General features: G+C 40.3%; 2 protein-coding genes across 5 annotated transcripts; both read right to left on the reverse strand.

The window, feature by feature from the left end:
* Positions 1-9,047: 9,047 nt before the first annotated feature.
* On the reverse strand, positions 9,048-9,971 carry LOC143584015 (CASP-like protein 5C3). Its single transcript, XM_077066169.1, has 3 exons — positions 9,838-9,971; positions 9,459-9,591; positions 9,048-9,257 (listed from the first exon to the last, which is right to left on the reverse strand). The coding sequence occupies exons 1-3, from the start codon at positions 9,969-9,971 to the stop codon at positions 9,048-9,050; spliced, it is 477 nt and encodes a 158-aa protein (XP_076922284.1).
* Positions 9,972-12,277: 2,306 nt separating this feature from the next.
* LOC143584016 (BTB/POZ domain-containing protein At5g66560-like) lies at positions 12,278-15,278 on the reverse strand. 4 transcript variants are annotated; one of them, XM_077066173.1, is made up of 5 exons: positions 15,192-15,278; positions 14,943-15,012; positions 13,681-14,844; positions 13,261-13,507; positions 12,278-12,647 (listed from the first exon to the last, which is right to left on the reverse strand). In XM_077066173.1, the coding sequence occupies exons 1-5, from the start codon at positions 15,224-15,226 to the stop codon at positions 12,379-12,381; spliced, it is 1,785 nt and encodes a 594-aa protein (XP_076922288.1). In that variant the 5' UTR covers positions 15,227-15,278; the 3' UTR covers positions 12,278-12,378. The 4 variants fall into 4 exon arrangements, with proteins under 4 accessions (XP_076922288.1, XP_076922286.1, XP_076922287.1 ...); XM_077066171.1 differs by having other exon boundaries at positions 12,278-12,659; positions 13,240-13,507; XM_077066172.1 differs by having other exon boundaries at positions 12,278-12,677; positions 13,240-13,507.
* Between the last annotated feature and the right edge of the window lie 5,473 nt (positions 15,279-20,751).

Genomic DNA, 20,751 nt, shown 5'->3' on the forward strand with positions numbered 1-20,751 from the left:
ATCTTTTCCTAACTGCGTTTTGTTTTTTGCAGTGTCGGATTCCAATGAAGTGTATGTTCCACGATGGAACATCCACCGAGGAACAACCCTTCGCACACCTGTGGAGTGCGTGGAGTGGGCTCGTCACGCAGCTCCCAGTGGTGCGTTGGAGGAAGCCATGGCTAGCTACCAGGAGGGTAGGCTAACCAATGAGCTTCGGGTTCTCCTGGCCCGGATGCAGCCGCGCGTCGAGCTGCTTTGTCGTGAAAACGACAAGTTAAAAGCAGCTCGCATACAAGAAGTAGCTCAGGCGCGGGCTGTCCGGGAGGAGAATAGGAGGCTCTCCGCCGCGGCTGCGAAGAAGGAGAAGGCGTTCAAGGCCCTTGAAGTTGAGGTTCAGGCCCATCTCGAGGCACGTTCCAAGGCTGCCCAAGCTGTTAACGAACAGCTTCGGTTAGCTAAGGAAACTGCTAGGAACGCGACTGAAAGGGTCACCAAGGCTGAAGCTGTTGCTGAGCCTCTACGCCTCGAGAATGAGGAACTTAAAGCTAAATTAGAGGCGCTCCAACAGGCTCATGATGCCTTGGCGATGGAGGACGCGAAGAAGCTCCAAGTGATCCTGGACCAGAGGGGCGTGCTTGACCACACTGAGCGGAAGCTAAAGGGCGTCGAAGAGGCTGCTGCAAAGGAAGTGTTGCTTGCCAACCTCAATAAAAGTGAAGCCGAACGCGCCTGTAATCAAGCTCAAGCCGCCCTCCAAGAAGCTCTGGTTGCCAAGGAATGGCTTCTTCGAGAAGCGTTGTCTCAGGTAAGCTTTTCATGTCTTTACGCTTTTCTTTGTAAATAGAAAAGGTTTTGATACTTGTATTTTTCTTTTTGTAGGTTGTGCATCGGGTCTTCACGGAGACGTCTTATGACGATGCTATGAGCACAGCCCTCAACGCTTCTCACGAGGATGGGGAAAAGGCCGACTTCCTGCTTGGTCTAGGGTTTGTTGAGAAAGGCATCCCGCCTTCCAACTTCCCTTTGTATAATGTGGATACTGAAGCTGTTTATGACCAAGCAGTGAATCAGTATGCCGCCTTCCCGCATCCGGTGGTGGAGAAGGTAAACGAAGTCGCTGCTGCTGATGATGGGCTAGCTATTCTTAAAGCTTTCCTTGAATCGCCACGCTCTACTGATGGTGCGGGTCCAAGTGGAAGTGGTCCTGAAGCATGATCCTGAAGATCCCTCTCCACCATTAGCGTAGATTTTTGTTTTTGTATATCTTCTTTTGTATGCGGGTATGTACCCAGCAATCTTTGTAATATTTGAATTTGATGGAATAAAGATTGTGTTAATCCCTTGCCTTGTTTATTTTACGCATGTTTTGATTTAACTTAGCAATTTCTTTAGTACTTAGATAAGTTAACTTTTTAACGTGGCCAATTATAAGTTTGTTTCGCTTCCTCTTTCATGATTGTGCGGGTATGACCGTCACTTACACTTAGTAGGATGGCTTAACTTTACTTATATCTGTCGTGCGTGGAAGTTTTCCTCATCTTTTCCTTTGAAATTTTCTAAGTGTTCAGAATAAGTTAACCTTTGGACGTGGTAGATAATAGGTTGAAGTTTTGCCTCCTTGTTCGTGATTGTGCGGGTAAGACCGTCACTTGCACTTACAAGGATAGGTAAACTTTACTTACATCTGACCTGCGTGGAGGTTTTCCTTAAAACTTGAAATTTTTACCGTTGTGTTTATGCGGGTTTTGCCGCCTTCCACACGTAACGACTTACTTCTTCCCCTATTTATGCGGTGAATACCGGCACATCAGTGTGGGAAGTTCATAAGTATAAAGGTAAGGTTATCAACACATTGTGAAAGGAGAATCATTTCCATTAGAAGTGGCTCTAGGCCTTTACAAGTTTGGAATTGATCTACATATAACATTTGCGTAATTGAGCTCCATTCCATGTTCTTGGGATGGGAGTGCCATCGAGCCTTTCGAGCCGGTACGCGCCCTTTCCCAGAACTTCTTTGATAATGTATGGCCCTTCCCAGACCGGGGCCAGCTTTCCTGGGCGTTCTTGGTTCGAAGCCTCGTTGTTATGCAGTATGTAGTCTCCTACATTGAAGTTGCAGAGTTTTACCCGCGTGTTGTAGTACTTTTGCATTTGTCGCTTGTAGTTCTCTTCACGCACTGCGGCTAAGTCTCTGCGTTCCTCGGTTAGCATAAGGTCTAACCATCTTTCCGCATCATTGTCTTCTGGCTGAATCAAGACCCTTGGTGAGGGTAAACCAATTTCGACCGGGACCATGGCTTCAGTGCCATAAGTGAGACTGAACGGGGTTTCTCCCGTACTGGCCTTCTTCAGCGTTCTGTTTGCCCAAAGGACGTGCGGAAGCTCGTCCACCCAGCCGGATCTGTGTTCCAGAGTCTTTTCTTTATGCCTTCGACGATGCTTTTATTTGCTCTTTCCACCTCACCATTACCTTGCGGGTGTGCCACTGAGGTAAAGGTGTGGGTGATTTGAAGTTCTTTCAGCCACTGTTGTAGCTTTTTGTCAGCAAAGTTGGTGCCGTTATCGCTCACCAAATTCTGTGGAAGTCCAAAACGACAAATACTAAATTCCCAAATAAATTTTTTGATATGTTTCGCGGTTGTTTGGGCTAAGGGTTTTGCTTCTATCCACTTGGTGAAGTAGTCGATGGCTACCACTAGGAACTGAACATTTTCTGCTGCTGTAGGAAATGGGCCTGTCACATCGATGGCCCACTTCTGAAATGGCCATGAAGAGGTGACTGGGACAAGTTCATTCTTCGGGCGGTGCGTGTTGGGTGCGTAGAGCTGGCAAGACCTGCATTTTCTGATGTATGCCAGCGCATCCGTATGCATCCCCGGCCAAAAGTATCCCGCGTTGTTTAGCTTAGCTACAACAGCGCGTGGACCTGCATGTACTCCACAGATGCCTTCGTGTACTTCCCTTAGGAGGTAGTCAGCATCTTGGTTGTCCACGCATCTTAAGAGTGGGCCAAGAAAGTTACGTCTGTAAAGGATGTCATTGATGAGTTGATAATTCAGTGCTTTACAGCGTAGTTTTCTTGCCTGTGTTTTTGACTCTGGTAGTGTACCTGCCGCAAGGTATTTTATTATTGGTGTCATCCACGTTTCTGTGCCAGTTTGGATGACACAAATTTCCTTGTGCGGGACCGAAGGTGCCTCGAGGAGTTCAATGCGGATGTCCTTTCCCAAGTGGGTGAAGGCTAATGATGCAAGCTTGCTTAACGCATCCGCAGATTTGTTTTCACTACGCTTGACGTGTATGACTTTACAATCATTAAAATCGCGCATAAGGGTTTTTGCTTGTGCGAGGTACAGGGCCATTGTGTCGTTCACGGTCGTGTACGTCCCGTTGATTTGATCGGCTACTAACATGGAATCCACGTGGGCTTCCAAGTATTTCACTCCCATCTTATGCGCAATTCTCAGCCCAGCCAAGAATGCTTCATACTCGGCTTCGTTATTCGTACTTGGAAAATCCAGTCGAATAGCGTAAGTGTATTCTTGGCCTGCTGGGTTGGTTAGTTTCAGCCCTGCGCCTGAACCCTCGTTACTGGCTGCTCCATCAGTGTAGAGTCGCCAGACATCATTGATGTCTTGTGCTGGAGAGGGTTGAGCCTCTTCCTGGCACTCTTTTTCCCGTGATGCAGGCACTTCCGCAATAAAGTCGGCCAAAACCTGGCCTTTTATGGCTGGTCTTGGCTTATACTTTATCGCGTACTCCCCCAACTCAATTGCCCATTTGGCTAGGCGTCCCGATAACTCGGGTTTGCCTAGAACGTTTGCAAGTTTGAAGTTGGAGAAGACGGTGATTGGGTGACCATGGAAATATCGTCTTAACCTGCGTGAAGCGTGTATAAGTGCTAAGACTAATTTTTCGATGGTAGAGTACCGGGTTTCTACGTCTGTTAGGATACGGCTGACATAATAGATTGGCATCTGGATGCCTTTTCGCTCTACTAGCAGGACTGCCCCGGTTGCTCTATCTGTTGCGGAAAGGTATAGGATTAACCCCTCCCCCGCTTCTGGTGCCGTGAGCGTTGGGAGTTCGATCAAGCGTGACCGAATCTCCTGAAAAGCTGCTTCCGCTTCTGGTGTCCAGCGGAAGTGCGTTTTCTTTAAACAGTTTCTCAACGTTGACACGAAAGGAAACGACTTATCCGCGTGGTTTGCCAAAAAGCGATTGAGTGCGACTAGTCGTCCATTCAGTGTCTGAGCCTAGGTGATTCCATTTTGATAATGGCTTCGACCTTTTCAGGGTTCGCTCTGAAGCCATCTTTAGTGACGATGACCCCTAAGAACTTCCCTTCTTCCATTCCAAAGGCACACTTGCTCGGGTTGAGCTTCATGTTTATCTTCCTGAGCGTGTTGAAAGTTTCTTCGATGTCTTTCAACATCGCTTCTGCGTCCGGGCTTTTGATGACCAAGTCATCCATGTAGACTTCCAAGTTCTTCCCAATTTGGGCATGAAACTGGTTGTCCATCAGGCGTTGGTATGTGGACCCGGCATTCTTAAGTCCGAATGGCATCATTTGGTAACAAAATGTGCCATCGGGCGTCCGAAAAGCGGTTTTGTCCTGATCATCAATGGCCATGTGGATTTGATGGTACCTCTTATACGCGTCCAGGAAGCATTTAAGGCGAAACGGTGCTAACGAATCCACCTTAAGATCAATTTCGGGTAACGGATAACAATCTTTGGGGCATGCTTTGTTCAAGCCTTTGAAATCTATGCACATGCGCCATTGTTTGTTATTCTTCGGTACCATAACGGGATTTGCAACCCATGTTTGATATCTACTAACGCGTACGATGCCTGCGTCAAGGAGTTCCTTGACTTGGGTTCTACACGCGTTAGTTTGTTCTGGCCCCATTACTCTGCGCTTTTGTACGACTGGCGTAACAGCCGGATCGCATTTGAGCTTATGCTCTGCTTTACTTCAGGGTACACCAGTCATGTCAGCTGGTGTCCACGCGAAGATGTCAGCGTTTTTCCTTAATAAGCGCTTGAGTAAGGTGCGTGTGGGATCAACAACTGTTGGGCCAATGGAAACGGCCTGGTCAGGGTATTTGCCGTTGAAGGCCCATCTTTCTGGTTCGGTGATGGTTGGTTTAGCCATCTTTGGTTTGGGTTTAGATGAGACATATGCGATGCATACCTGGGGAATGCCGGTGATCATCGCTACACCCTCAGCTGTTGGCCATCCCATCATGCCGTGGACTGAGGATACCACGGCGTTGAATCTTGCCATCCCGTCTCTTCCGAAGAGAATGTCTTATGTGTGGTGTGGCTTCCTCATTACGACAAAATCCACGTCTTCTGTGCGTGAGTGATTCCCGTCCGTAAGAGTGACGGGGAAAGATAGGATACCCAGGGGGGTGTTTGTGCTGCCATCGAACCCTTCCATCGAGGCGCAGACCGTTTCCAGGCGCTCCTTGTCTTCGTCATCTAGCTTGTCGAAGAACTGCCTGTACATCACCGTTGACGAGGCGCCGTTGTCAGCAAGAGTGCGAGAAGTGATGTAGTGCCCCAGCTGGCTTTTGATGACGATAGGGCCCTCTTTGCTGGGTCCTCCTGGCACTCGCGGGAAGCGCACCTCAGCTTCCTTCCACGCGCATGGTTCTGTCGTTCGCCTTTTTCTTCCTCTAATCTTACCATGAACCATGTTGATGCTGATGTCAACGGGCTTTCGTCCGTTGCCTCGGTACCGGTTATCGTTCCTTCCTCCCTTCTTGATTGATGCCACCAGGTGTGCAAGTCTTCCATCCTTGACGAATGCTTCAACAATATCCTTCAAGGATGTACACTCTTCCGTACTATGACCTTTTGTCCCGTGGAAGTCACAGGATTTGCTCTGATCCGCATTGGGTCGCTGCCAGATCATTGGAGCTTTTGGCCATGGTAGCTTTTCAGTGGCAAATATCTCCGTGACGCTTTTGGTGAGTGGCGTCCACCAGTGTTTTTGGCTTGAAGGGTGTGTGTTATTTCTTCCGCCAACAAGAGGGTGAGAGCTGGATGAGGTGTCAAAGTTTACCCTTGACTGCCAAATACCTAGCTTCCTCTTTTTGTTCTACCAGGCGATCCGAACATTGTTTTCTCTAGTCCTCTGCGTGTAGAGGTGTGTACTCTGGGGAAGATCCCTTCCCAGTTGCTTCTCCGTCTCGGCAAAGCGCTTGGCCGCCGTCATGATGGCATCCCATGTTGATGGCATGCCGTCCTTACCCGTCAATGTGCGGATAAGCTCTGGGTATTCGGCGCCCTGGATGAAAGCGGCGCGAACAAGATCTTCACTTATGTTGCCGAGACTTAGCTTTTTGGAGTTGAAGCGAGTGATGAAGTCTAGTAAAGATTCATCCTCCTCTCTAACGCAGTTGAGGATCGTCCACTGTTCTTCAGTATATTTCCTTTGCTGGCTGAAGTACTGGCTGAACTTGTTCTGAAAGTCCGCCCAATCATAAATGTGGTGGACCGGTAAACGATCGAACCATGCCCTGGCCGCTCCAACCAGAGTCATCTGGAACATATAACACCACGTGGGTTCCGTCCAGTTACTGACGGTTGCCCCCGCAATGAATCTGTTCAAGTGGTCGTCTGGGTCGGATAGACCATCATAAGTGCCGATGTTGGACATTTGTTTGGCACTTCTCGGGGCGATTGCTTCCGCAATGTCCCTTGCGAACTTAGACTTTCCTGCATTTGCAGCAGTTGGTCTAAAGGTTTTGGAGAAGTCACGCGGGTTTCTCTCCGCATTTGTTGGTTTAAAGGTTTCCCCAAAATTCCTTGTCGGTTGGAAGTCCGTTTCCTTACGCTTCCCTTTTGCCTTATGGCGAGGGTTTGCGTCGGTATCGGATTCTTCCCGCTCATCGTCTGAGTACTCGCACTCACTGTTCATATTGAGATGTTGGCGAGTACTGCCGAATTCGTCAGCCTGTTGAACTGAACGCAAGCGTTCATCCAACTCGGCTTGGAACTCTTTCTGACGTGCTTCGGCCCACGCCTTAACTTGATCTAGTGTTTGACGAGGGACCCTCGTTCGTTTCTCCAAGTGGGCATCAGTGAACCCCAGTGGAATATTTACTGCACTTGCCCCGGCTTGGGTAACCGGGGTAGTGTTCGTAAGATTTGTATAACCGCCGGTGTTCCCCCCAGTTGCTGGGGTTGTGGTTACCGGGGTTTCTTGGTCGCTTACTGGCCTTGGGACCGGAGTAACGTTAACCATTTCTTCAGAAATTTTGAAAAAACTAAGAATAAGTTCTAGCTTTTATGCACGGATGGCGCCAATGAAGAAACACTAAGTGACCCGGGGCAGATTACGGATAATCTGGGGGTTAAGTAATGTTTCCCACGAGGATGAGGTCCAGCAGAGAAGGTTGTTCTTCAGGTGACCTGCAAAACAGACACCGTAAGCTCGTCACTGAGAAAGGTGGGGGTTCCTCCTTGTGACCACCCTCCGGCGTGAGAATCAGACTAGATTGCTCTGAATATAAGTGTATATTGAGAGATTGCTAGATAAGATAAGATAACGAGATATCAGATGATGTCCTTACCATTCCAAGGTGTTGGAGTATTTATAGCCGAATGTAGGTTTCCTAGAAGGTACAGCCGGCTGAATAGTATTCCTGTTCTACCAACAGTGGACTACGCACAGGCCATGCTGGTTGGTGAATAGACTACGGCCGACAGTAACAAGGTCGGCTGTATACTGTTCCTTTACTGCCGGCTATGCACTGTTCCACCAACTGTAGGCTGCGCACGTCCCATAGTAAGGGTTGGTGAGTAGGCAGCGGCTAATAGTGACAAACAGTACTAGAGGGTGCTCCTCCTCGTACTGTTGTCGGTGAGCTGTCACCCTGTGATTGGTTCATGGGCTGCTCTGGTCAGATCGTCTGTTCTGCCCATACCTTAGTAGGTATAGTACAAAAGATCTTCCAGAAGCATACGGACTGGCTCATTTAGGCGGGATTATTCCCGCCTTGCTCATTCCTTCATGTGACTACTGAAGTAGCTAGTGCCTTGTGCGTGTAGCCTTGCTGTCAGTGCGGGTAGCCTTCCCTGATGGCTTGTATCCGCAACTGCAGGAACAAGCGGGGTACTTCACCATTGGGAGGCTTTCCCTGCGGGTACAGCTGGCGTACTGCGCGTAAGGTTTTCTCTGAGCATGGTGGGTCCTGCGGGAGCAGGTGGTCGTAGCGCAGACGTCCCTGTTCAAGGTGAGTCTTGCGGGTCCAACTGGGCTCTGCTGGGACTTACCTCTTCAAAAACATAGTTGAAATCTATGAACACATTTGCGGTTCTTAGGCCGGGCGTCACGCCAAAGCCATGTCATCAAAACGAGCTTGTGAAAAGCTGAGCGTTAAACCCACTGGTGCCAACCCTAAACGCCCAAAATTATAAATGAGATGTGGTCCATCTAAAACCAACTAATCATACTTTTTTTAACTGTTTAATTTATTTATTTAGTTAAACACTTAAACCACTACGAGCATGTAAAAGGTGGTCAGATTAAGCGCACTACCTACATGGCAATGACATGATAGCGCGTTATGCACTTTTTAGTTACCACAACGCACAGTCTTAAACCCTCGTTTTGAAAGCCGCGGTCATCATATTATTACTTGATGAATGAACAAGTCACGCACGCTGCTTTGTGCCAGCCCCCCCCCCCCCCCCCCCCTTTGCGGAGAAGCTGTTCGTGCTTATATATTTTTTTTATAAAGTTTAAATTATGTTTATAAAATTTGTATCTATACAAATCCCTAAAGAGAATAAAGAAATCCCAAATGGCCATCGAAAGTTGGATACACTTTATGCAAAGAATGAGAGGTCTAGCTTTAAAGCTAGTATAAAAGACTGACTTTGAATCTTATGGTCATGTACACATGTTTATTCTTTTTTTTTTCTTTTGAAAACTATTCTAAATCCAGATCCGCTTACGGCATGATTTGAACTCTCGACCTCTAAAGAAAAAGAACACTTATTACATGCCATGATGCCGAAACTGAAACTTAAAATGCCAACAAACTTGTCTAATAATTAGAATACAAAGAAGGCAGAAGCCAAAGATTTAAAAGAGCCGAAGTGAGCGATAATGACCAAGACAAACACGCCATGGCCGCCGATAACCGATACCTGTTGCACATTTGTCCACCACAAAAAGCGGCACCAGCTTCCGTAACCATAAAATCCGATACACTAGCAGTTGAACACGCAGCCGCTAGCGACAGAAAAGAAAGAATCTGCCAAAACGAATTTATTAGCTAAAATGCAACTAAGCAACACCGGAGTACGCATAACTCGCATTTAAACGCGCATAACCGACACTTAAACACATGTAATTTAAAACAAAAAACATTTTTTAAACCAACTCATTTTAAACCAAAACCCATTATAACCCGACCCGTACGCCAATTCCAATCCGAATCGACCACACAACGTACCCAATCGCCAGCAACGACGACCGAAACGATTTGCAACTGGCGAGATGGACGTTTAACAAACACGGAGAACGCATCCACCATTGCCAGTGTCAAACTCCACGGAATCGTTAACCCTTTAATTGTCACCAAGAAACTGAATAAACAAACAAAAACAAATACCCATTTCAGTCAATAATAATATATGTAATCATTGAAAACGATAACACATGAATAAAAGAAGAAATGAAGCAGAATGAAAATTACATCATAACAAGAAACAAAGAACAATCAACAATATATATATATATACATACAAACATATACGGCGTATAAGATATACGCTTACAATATATTACATAATAAAAAGTAGTGATTACCATGTAGAAACAGAAATAATTACCAGAAAGAAGTATATGCATAGAATTGAACACCAACACACATGAAAAGCAAAGATGCAACAGAAAACAAAGCTTGGCCAAGCCTTAGGACTAAACTTGAACTTGTTCCAATAGAACCTGGAAATTGAGGTTCCATTGATCATATATAATATTATATCAACAATGTAACGTTTTCTTTTGTGCCATTAAATGGAGTTTGAATTGGTTTTTGTAAATTGTGTGTGTATATATATATAAGTGTGACATCTAGTAGTGGTAAGTGGTATGATATTCGAATATCAGTATATGACAATATGTGAGCTTTTTTGGTTATTTCATTAAGTTATTTATTGGATGTTTAAATGCAAAATAAAACGTTACAAGAACATCGCTGTTTTAGGATTGAGCTTAGTAAGTGTTATGATCATTTGAGAGAGACACTGCTATCATCAAGTTAATGTCGTTAAAAAAAGAGCATCTAAAATTTGATTATAATTTAATTTACCGAAATGTAACGAAAACCAAATACATTTATATACATGTAAATTAATATTCATTGGTGTGAAGTTTTTGATTTCGAGCCGAATCATGCCGCTCTAAACTTCCTTTTTGGCTAGTATATGCTCGTTTAACTTAGAAGAGTTTGAATTTGAAATCGAGTTGTTTGAATTTGGTTTGTTTTCTATACCATGTATGCAGCTCAAGCTCGACTCATGAATAGTTTTATCTCGTTATTATTTAGACGTTGTGTATTATAATCTTATACTATTTGTTTTATTAAAGCAATATGTTTACTGTATGCATAGGAACTTATTCAAGCTTGGTCTATGAAGCCAAGATTAAAACTCGTTGATTAAGCGTTAATTCATATCTGAACTCGTTTAAAGTCGACTTGAATTAAGCTTTTAATAAGTCGATCTTGAATATCTCACGGGTTTACACTCACATAAATTTATATCATGTTATTACTTTAGAAGATAATATATAAAGTGATCACTCAACTATATTCTGACACTAATGATTAAAGTTTTTAATTACTTTATGGGTCAACCTTTAAAATAAACATAAGCAATAAGTTCTAGAGTTGCATGTTCAAACTGATATAATTATTTCACCTCTCAAAAGAAATTAAATGATTAATCATTAATCAAACTTATTAATATTATTATGTTATTATTACAACAAAAGAATCAAATTTAAACATTAGTATTTCTGATTTATAATCTTTTTAAAAGGTATAACATTAAACTAAATGGAAATTTTTAATAAAAGAGAAGAACATTTACACTGGTCCGTATTTTAAGTAAGATAAAGATTAAATTCCAAAATTATTAATCATAAAAAAATGTGTGTTCTTTACTCTTGCTTTTTGATTCTCATCTTTGCAGCCTGTGGTGGTCGTTTCATTGTCGAGGTAGCATTTCCATTGCCCATTTCAAAGAAACATTAACCAGTGATTCGTTTGTTGTATATTCCTTTGAATAGATTAATTGGTCTTCCGTCCTCTACTTTCTCTTCAAATCTTTTAAATGAAAATATTCTTAGCTTTTTAAAATTACCGACATTCTTCTAATACATTTTCTAGCATTTTAATTTCCCGTATCAGACTCTAATCTTGTAAAATAAATGCTTTTGTCATGTGCTTTACATATAACTCATTTCTTGGTCGAAACACTCTTTAGACGTGGATCGCGGTTTACTACTATTTTGTTACCATTTTTCAGCCTAACTCGGTTATCACCTATACATTTTGTTTAGGGTTTCATCCATGACACATAATTTACATAATTATGGGGTTATCCCATCAAATATTAAGCAAACATGTGTTCAAATAACATCTATCTTCTTTCAGATATTAATACAATGTGGATAACATGGATCATGTATCTTTAAAATTATAAACTATAAATGTGTAAATAACTATTTTTACTATTTCAATATCACGCTCTCGTATCTTTATCTTAATCATAACATGAAATATAGTTTAAAGTGTGTTTTTGACGATTTTATGTTATGTCTCTCCATGTTAACTATATCATCTCCCTCTCCCTCACGTCAATTGCCCCATCAGCCTCTCTCCTCCACCTAAGCCCAAAGGCAGGCGTTGGAACACTAAAAGACAATCCGCAAAACCGCAACAGAAAACCCAAAAACCAGTTCCATGTAAGCATCTATTCATCCTTCCCGGGCTTTACCCCTATGATAATAACAAACAAAAGCATACCCAAAAACATCTTAAAACACACACGTCCCCCCCCCCCCCCCCCCCCCCCCTCTCTCTCCATTCACTCGCAGAAACCGTTTTTTTTCTTTTACATTTTCCATAACAACCTGCCGACCATACCTCTCTCATCCAATATCATACTTTATTCTTAAATAAATAATTAAATACCATAAAAACAAACCGAACTTTCAGTAAATCATTTAAGCTATCTGGACTTAGAATGTTATATTATATACCCATCAAATTTAAATCTATTGTAATCCGAAAACAACATAATCAACTCAAATCACAAATGTACCAAAACCAAATTACACTATGACGATTGAACCATTAACCGCTGTCAACTGGACTTATTATGAGTCCGTCGAGCCCGACTCTTTCTAGTCTCGACAACCGTAGCCTTATGCGAAACACACACTTGGGTCTTAAATGCACACCCAAACTTCTTCGTGAGCCACCCAGCTGGGCCCCCCTTGTCAATCTTCTCAATGGCTTTCTTCATAGTCGTGCACTCACGCTCCAACTCGTGAACCCGATTCCTCATGGTATCCATACCGACTCGAAGCACCCGATTCTCCCTCACCGCCGCCCTCCACGTCACGTTTTCTTCTTCATTTGGGCCTGTAAATGAACTGAACGCTTAGTAAACTGTTTGGCGGGAAGTAATTTATTTATGTTCGATTGTTTAATAAATTACCGAACATGACAAAGAGTTTGTTTTTGTTTTAGTTAAACGAATACGGACATGTGTTTCGTTCGATCATTTATGTTCGTGGGCATTTGTTTATTTATATTCGTGTACTTTGTTTATGTCCGTTCGTTTAATAAACGGATAAACATGAACAAAAAAGTTTGTGTTCGTTTAACTAAACAAACAAACACAAACATGTGTTTCGTGTGCTCATTTATGTTCGTGGGCATTCATTTATTTATATTCGTTTATATTCATGTTTGAAAAAATCATCTACTTATATATTTGTTCGTTTTTGTTCATTTACGTTTATTTGTTTTCTTTCGTCTACGTTTGTTCACATATGTTCATTTATGTTCGTTTATATTCGTGAACTGACGTTTAGATTTTAAATGAACAAACGTAAACAAGCACGAGCATGCTCATTTTTCAAACGAAAAAACAAAACACAGATATTTATCCGATTAAGTGTTCTGTGTTCGTGTCCATTCAGTTTGTTTACAGGCCTACCTTCAACCACCGTTTCGTCACGTTCAACCATCTCTTGTCTTCCACCCGGTGACCTCTCCATGTCCTCCAGCCCTATATCCGCAGCCATCAATGTTCCCGCAATCGCCTGGCGAAGCTGCAACTGCTCAAAGAACAAAACCTGCACCACCGCTCGTAACGGAAGCCGTTCGTTTTGAGCCGCGTGTGTGCACGCCTCTAACGTCAGTTTCCGGCAGTCTAGCACGCCCGAAACTCTCTCGCGATCAGCTTCTGTTATCCACGGATGAGCCTACAACAAATTTGTTAAAGTTTAGTGTTTGTGTCTAAATAGAAGGTAAACTGGCAATAAACTACGCCACCAGACATAATATTTATAGATCTTAAAGTCAAAATAATCAAATTATTAAATATTATTTAATATTCATGACCTTTTGGACACGACGTAAAATTCATAAGCCATACCTTGATGTACACATCAACAGATCTATAGAGACTATCATCATACACCCTTGCTTGTTCTGGCAATGCAACCGCAAGCTCGCAAAATTTATCCGGTTTTAGGTTCGCGTCTAACGCGATTTCCGATAAGTACCCATCGATTAATTTTCCAACAATGTGTAACACGGCCAGTCTGTTATCAACACTATGGAGAAACTTTGCTAGCATCCTTTGGACGCAATCTACGTCGTATAATGTCTCGCTGAGATACGAATAACTCGGCATAAGAAGATCATCGAGTGAGGCGTGTTCGAACTGATACCCGATTTTCGTCTCTAACGTCGCTTTACACTCGTCGGACGCGTTTAAAATGTTTGCGGTTCGCAACATTCCGAATAATATCTTCACTGCCAAAGCGGATCTAGTGTATGTTTGTTGCGGAAAATTCGTTACAATTGTCTCCAACAGCTCCTTTTGATCAATCTCCGAGTGTTTGTTTGAAGGTTGCGGCTTCCTGGTGGCGCGAGTAATGCCAGGAATGTGTTTTTTGGCGTATCGAAGAAGGCAAATTTCGATAACTTCGTTGTTTAGATTTTGGCCTTTCATCGCGGTTATTAATCGCGTGAAGAGCTGTGGATTGAGGAATATAAGTTCCTCAATCCACAGCTCTCCTCTGTTCGTGTTGGCCAGTGTCACTGTCTCATTCACTGGGGTTTCACTGGCCAACACGGACAGAGCCGGGTCCATTGCCAAAACCTTGGTAGAAATCGAGTCAATGCATTTTTCAACAATGCCGAGATTTTTCGCCCCAGGCATCAAATGCTCACAAGATTTCAGCGTTTCGATCGAATCCCCTAAATTTCGAAGCACTGTTTGCGACAAAAACCTTTCGGTTTTCGAAACGAGATTATCTTCACAATAATCCTCAAACATCTCCAGAACTTCCCCAGCGCAACGGAGCGGAGCTACATTCGAAGATGTTAACTCGATTTTCACTGCGTAACAAAATTTCGCAGCCGCTTCAAACGTCTTCGGTCCTCCTGGAAAATCCGGAAACTTAACGTGACAACTCCGCTCCTCCTCCTCCATTGTCTTCGCGGTCTCGTTTTCCGCAGTTTGGCTAGCCAAATTAGCCTCTTGTTCAGTAATAAGCTCGTGTAGCTTTTTACTCTTAGCCATCAAAGGAAACTGAAACACATGTAATAAATAATATAATGTTACATGTTACTAAACACTTTAACACAATAATAATAAGCAGATCTATAAATAATATAATTGTATCTAACCTTGTGCAAATGGAAGGTCATGTCATCAACATCCACGACGACATCGCTAGGTAACCCGGTGCTACAAAACCTACACACACAAAGCGAATTCAAGTAAACAATCAACAAAATCATTACAGAAGACCTGACAGGCTTAGCAGCGCAGCTTTTTGCTTGCTTGTCTATTTTAAATGTAAACACTACTTTTTAATTAATAATAACTGTATTCTATTAATTCTATTAAGGCAGGTTTAGCCTTTGTTCATATACCATGCTTGGCCTTTTGGGTTAGTTGCGGCAGCCATCGTTTGCGGAGAAACTCGTCGGAGGAAGGGAAGATCAAGGCAGGCTCATATTTTGACTCTTGAAGCAATTTTTTGACTTGTTGTGAGTGTTTTTGTATGAGGAAATGAGAAGACAAATGAATGAGAAAGTGAGAAGAGACAAATGGAGTTTAAACAAGATTTGGGACAGAAATGTAAGATTGTAAGATCAAATTTGTGATGAATGAGAAATAAGTTTGAATAATATGTAACACATTGGAGCACAAAAATAGACCATACAACGTCCCTTTTATTTTTAATTTTTAATTATTTTTTTTATAAATAGTATACTGCGTAAGCTTTTTTAATTTAAGTGATTGTATTCTTTCTAGTTTTTCAAGAAGAATCTTTTTTTATTTTTTATTTTATTTTTTGTGTTAGTATTTGCTTTTATTACTGTGAAAGGTAGTCTTTTGGTTGTCGGTCCGAACTAACGAATTGACTGCTGATGGTTTCATCTTTAACGTATTTATTTCCAACGGTTCTCGCCTAACAGAATTCTAATGCCGTTGGTTGCAGGTCGACGGAATAATGTTTTTGGTCGGAAAACTCAACATTTTCGTCTGAAACATCTTTGTAACATTGGATTGGACCTTTAGGAACATTTTTCTAGTAAAAGCTTTAATTGTTGAGGTCGGTGGAACCCTAGAACCATAGTCGGAATCGGTTGGTGGTGCTCAAGTGATGGTGGTTGGTTGGTGGTAGTGGCAGTGTTCAGACTGAGTTTTCTGGCAAAAAAATGTGAGTTTTCCGGCCAAAAGCGTTTTTCTGGTGACCTGCAAGTAACAATGTTAGGATTTCGCTAGTCACTGATCGTTGGAAACAAATACGTTACAAGATGGAACCATGACAACCAATTCATTAGTTAAAACCGACAATAACCAAAAGATGATAGCTAAGATTAATAAAAACCGATAAATACCTTTTTTCTACTTTTGTAAAGAATTGTGGCAAAAGGTAAAACAAAAAAAATTCTGTTATATAACTTTTTTTTTATATACAAATTGCTTTAGAACACAAAGTTTTGATTTGAATATTTGGTGCCAAAATATTTGAATTTCGATTGAAGATATAATTGTCGGATTTGAACTTTGAAAACAAAAACATTTAATGAGGTGGGGATATCAAGTCATAAATATCCCCAAATCTACCTCTGATTCCTCACATTTATGACCTTTGTCTTCAATTTTTCATCTTGGTTTTCTTTAGAATTTTTACTAAATAAGTGTTATCAAATAACTATATATCAATTAAGTATAAAAATATATAGGAATTATCATGCTACAATAATTTTTTTCAACTAGCATCATAATTAGTATGCTATATTTATACGAGCAGCATAATTTCGCTATTTACAAAAATGTCACACTGTTCGCATATTAACTTTACTTTGTAGATGATACCGATTCTATATATATCTTTATTTATTATACATTCACGTACTTTTATCTTCACGTATTTTAGTCTTTTGGTCACGATAAAATGCAAAAATGAAAGAAAAATATATTTTACTTTGGATAAGCTAATGAATCAATTGATAACAAATTATAATACATATAAACCAGCTATACATCATATATATTTAAACTATTCATTCATTTATTCAATCTATATTCAACTTGATGGTTAGATGAGAATTATGTTTCCTACACATGATATGCATGATCTCATAAATACATGAAGAAAAAACCATAGTTTACATATTTGTTTTTGAAAAAAAATACTTCTAAAATATGCGTAAAAGGGAAACCATGCCGCGTCAAAATATACGTTGATTTGGTTGGCATACAATATACTCATCCGACTTAATTACAAGATAACCGTATTCGAGGCATGTCTTGATACCGGTATAAGACCAAAAAAGATGTTTGTATCATATGTCGTTTCTACCATCCAATCTATAAATAAATTTGTTATATGATTTTGTATCATCATGTTAAAGCTTACTTTTATCATAATAAACATTTTTTTATCTTACTGTTTTTGAATAAGTCATAACACCCTTTGGATAATACATATGCTGTTCTGATTATGAACGGCTTAATTTCGGTAAAGATGTTACAAATTATGATTTGTCTTTAAGTAACGTTATGAGATATCTGTTTCCATATCATTCAAACTGCAAACTAATTATACAAATATAATCATCTATCATTGATGATACCAAGAAAATGTTTAAAAAACACAATCTTTTTTGTTAGTTAGTCGATAACGTTAGATCAAGAAAAAGTGCCAAGTGCTTAAACTTTTGATTTTGGAAACCGTGAGAACTTGCTACTGTAAGACTCGTGTGATTTCTTTGTACCATATTAACTAATGAAATCAGGTAAAAGCCAGCTTGCGTTGAACAACTATATATTCAAACCTTAGATCTTTGCCTCATAAACTCAAAACATTTGTCATGATTAGCATGTTATGTCATGATGTTATTTATGAAAGGTTCAAGTGTTTAACCATGAAATAATTTAATTAAAAAAACAATTAACAAACAAATGTTTGATGAGGAAGACACGACAAGAACATAAAACCAGGACAAAAGAAAGCCTCGATCACGATGTTTTTGGACACAAAAGTAAGACTAAAGACCAAAGATGCCTATAGTAAGGAGGCACCCTGCACAATACATTATTTAACTCCAAACACTCCCAAGACAAAAGCATTATAATTATACAACGGTCACCTTTTTATTTAATTATTACCCACTAATTGAAATCCACACAACTTTTTCATTCATAATTTGTGAAAAGGATACGATGGTATCCTTACAACAATTATTATTCTTTGATTGTTAAAACTTAAAAGTACACAAGCTTCCAACATGACCATAATTAGATTCCATAATCATCAATTTATCCTGTCAAATAAGAAATTTAACTCTTAGTTTAAATATAATAAATTAATAACATATGTAGGAACATTAGTCGAAAAATTCCCAAAATAAGCGTTTAAGGAAACAAATTTCAAGCTTTAGGTGTCATTTGCAAGAAATTCCAGAAATAGGTGTTATAAACTAGTCGTGACGAGTAGTTTGTAGAACCAATTAAAACTTGTCACGTGTCCTTAAACTAACTGTAACGAGCACGTTCACTAATCATTTACTCGTCACGACTAAATAAGTTTCATGCCTCGTAATCAACGCCCACGGGTAATTCATAAGTCCTCGCGACGAGTTAACTACTAATAAACTACTCGTGTAGGAAATGTAAACCGGGTAAACTAGTTTTTGTGACTAAAGGACTTATGAATTACTCGTGGGTGTTGATTACGAGGCATAAAACTTATTTAGTTGTGACGAGTAAATGATTAGTGAACTTGTTCGTTACGGTTAGTTTAAGAGCACATGACAAGCTTTAATTGGTTCCACAAACTACTCGTGTGTTATCATCACGACTAGTTTATAATACATATTTCTGGAATTTCTCGCAAATGACACCTAAAACTTGAAATTTGTTTTCATAAACGCTTAATTTTGGAATTTTTCCAACATTAGCAATAATAATAATTGTATCAGTATCAGTATCAGTACCAGTGGTGGCGGCTTTGACAGTAGCGGTTGCTGAGGAAGATGGCTTTTCAGAAGAAGGGATGACAACACCAGGCCAAGAACGGCACATGCAGTGTTTACCCTTCTCTATGCGCGCATAGAGTTGTTTGAGGTGATCCCCACAACCTCCCCACCCGGACTTGCCACATTTCTTGCATTCCACCTCGAAACACATTGTTTCGGGTTATGGGACTTGATTTTTTTGTAGCTGACTCTTTAACGTGTTTCCTTCTTTTATAGTTAAGATACAGGATACTAATATATTGGTAGCATCGACCGTATGGTACCTAGTAGAGGATGAAGATAACGATATTCATTGGGGTAGTACATGATTTGCTGTACATTGTTATTATAATTTGTTGTTTTTTGTTTGTTGTCATTTGCACTTTGTTATTTTGGCAGTTTATTATAAAGAATGATGGATATAGGCACTAAGTAAATTGAAATTAAGACAAGACATTTAGGATGGTATTTTAGCCTCCAGTGATGACTAGCCAGCACTCAGCAGCCTATATTGATGAATTAAAACATGCACCATGTATCAACTTATTGATTTACCTCTAAAAGAAAAATATACTGTTATTATTATTATTATTTCAAAATTTCATCAATCACAAATAATTGGAAAATTGAAAATAAATAATCTCACATTTTAGGTATTGGTCAATAATAATCACACCTTTAAAAATCACTACTAGCGGTCCAACCTTTCAATTATTTTTGTCTCAACGGTCATCTGTTAAAAAACACTTAACGCCGTTAAGTTTTTTCCCGAGTTTCAAACCGATGTTTTAGGGCTTTTTATGGTAGTTAGTACATAATGATGATTAGGTTTAAACTGAATTTGAGTGTCTACTAAAAATCAAGTATCAACTCCTCGATGTTTCCATTGTAGTGTGTGAAGCTTGTGATTTCTATCGTTTGGTTGATGATACTATTATTGTTTCACGGTGCTTAGTACAAAGAAGAGTAATTTTCATGTTTGCAACTAATTGATACCAACCGGATTTGCATAGTGAACCACTACAATGCGATGAATATTGTTACCTAGTTAACCTTTATCCTCATGTTTTGTATGCATTTATTTGTTACAATTGGATCGCTCTATTTTAAAGGTTTATTGGGTAGATGTTTTATGGCCCAAATGAGATGGCAAAGGCTTGTGGTTGAGTAGGTCCGTATCACAAGTTGACTCGGTCTCGACTAGGGTGAGCAGGAAACCGAATTAACCGAACCGAAAGCGAATTAACCGAATAAACTGAACCGAAAAAACCGAGCCGAAGCATTAACCGACCGTTAATTTTTTGTTTTTTTGAAAACCGAATTTTCGGTTTCGGTTCAGTTTTCCATTTTTAAAAAACCGAAAAAACCGAACCGAATCGATATGTGTTTTTACTTAAATATTAGTACAATTATATTTGTTTTTTTAGATATTATGACCGAAAACAAAACACTAAAAGGATCTGCCGTTGATGGTGATGAAGATTATGAAGATAATGAAGATTGGAAGTAAACTTGGAAGATGAATAAGATGAAGAATGAAGATCGAAACTAAACTTTTAGTGTGTTTTTATTAAGAACTTTGTTGAATTTTAAACTCTAGTACATTTACAAGTTTGTATTTGTTTGGTTCCACGTAACAAATGTCTATTTTTGTGTTTTAAATATAATATGCATTTTCATTTTTTGGAATTTTTTTGTAAGGCCTACACACACAAAAAAAACCAATTGTAACCGAACCGAAACCGAAAAAAACCGAAAAATCAAAAACCGAAAAACAGAAAACCGAACGGTATGTGTATTTAAAAAACCGACTTTTCGATTTCGGTTTCACCTAAAAACCGAATCGTGCTCAGCCCTAGCCTCGACTCATTTGTAAACCAAAACAAAGGAGTAATTTAAAGTGAAATCTTTTCAAACGAGAGATTAATCATAGGCTTGGAAACGAATTGAATATTCAGTG

This window comes from Bidens hawaiensis, unplaced genomic scaffold (assembly GCF_021521415.1).
Source record: "Bidens hawaiensis isolate Kalapana, Puna unplaced genomic scaffold, B.hawaiensis_p1.1 tig00032765_1, whole genome shotgun sequence".
Lineage (NCBI taxonomy): Eukaryota > Viridiplantae > Streptophyta > Magnoliopsida > Asterales > Asteraceae > Bidens > Bidens hawaiensis.

Excerpts from the sequence above, each read along its gene's own strand:
- LOC143584015 (XM_077066169.1), bottom strand. The coding sequence starts at position 9,971 with ATGGAACCTCAATTTCCAGGTTCTATTGGAACAAGTTCAAGTTTAGTC. Across the intron at positions 9,592-9,837 it reads TATGCATATACTTCTTTCTG|TTTCTTGGTGACAATTAAAG; the intron begins GTAATTATTTCT and ends TTGTTTATTCAG. Across the intron at positions 9,258-9,458 it reads TCGTCGTTGCTGGCGATTGG|ATTCTTTCTTTTCTGTCGCT; the intron begins GTACGTTGTGTG and ends TCGTTTTGGCAG.
- LOC143584016 (XM_077066170.1), bottom strand. The coding sequence starts at position 15,226 with ATGGCTGCCGCAACTAACCCAAAAGGCCAAGCATG. Across the intron at positions 14,845-14,942 it reads TGACCTTCCATTTGCACAAG|TTTCCTTTGATGGCTAAGAG; the intron begins GTTAGATACAAT and ends CATGTGTTTCAG. Across the intron at positions 12,648-13,143 it reads TTTGAAAAATGAGCATGCTC|AAGAAAACGTGACGTGGAGG; the intron begins GTGCTTGTTTAC and ends GCCCAAATGAAG.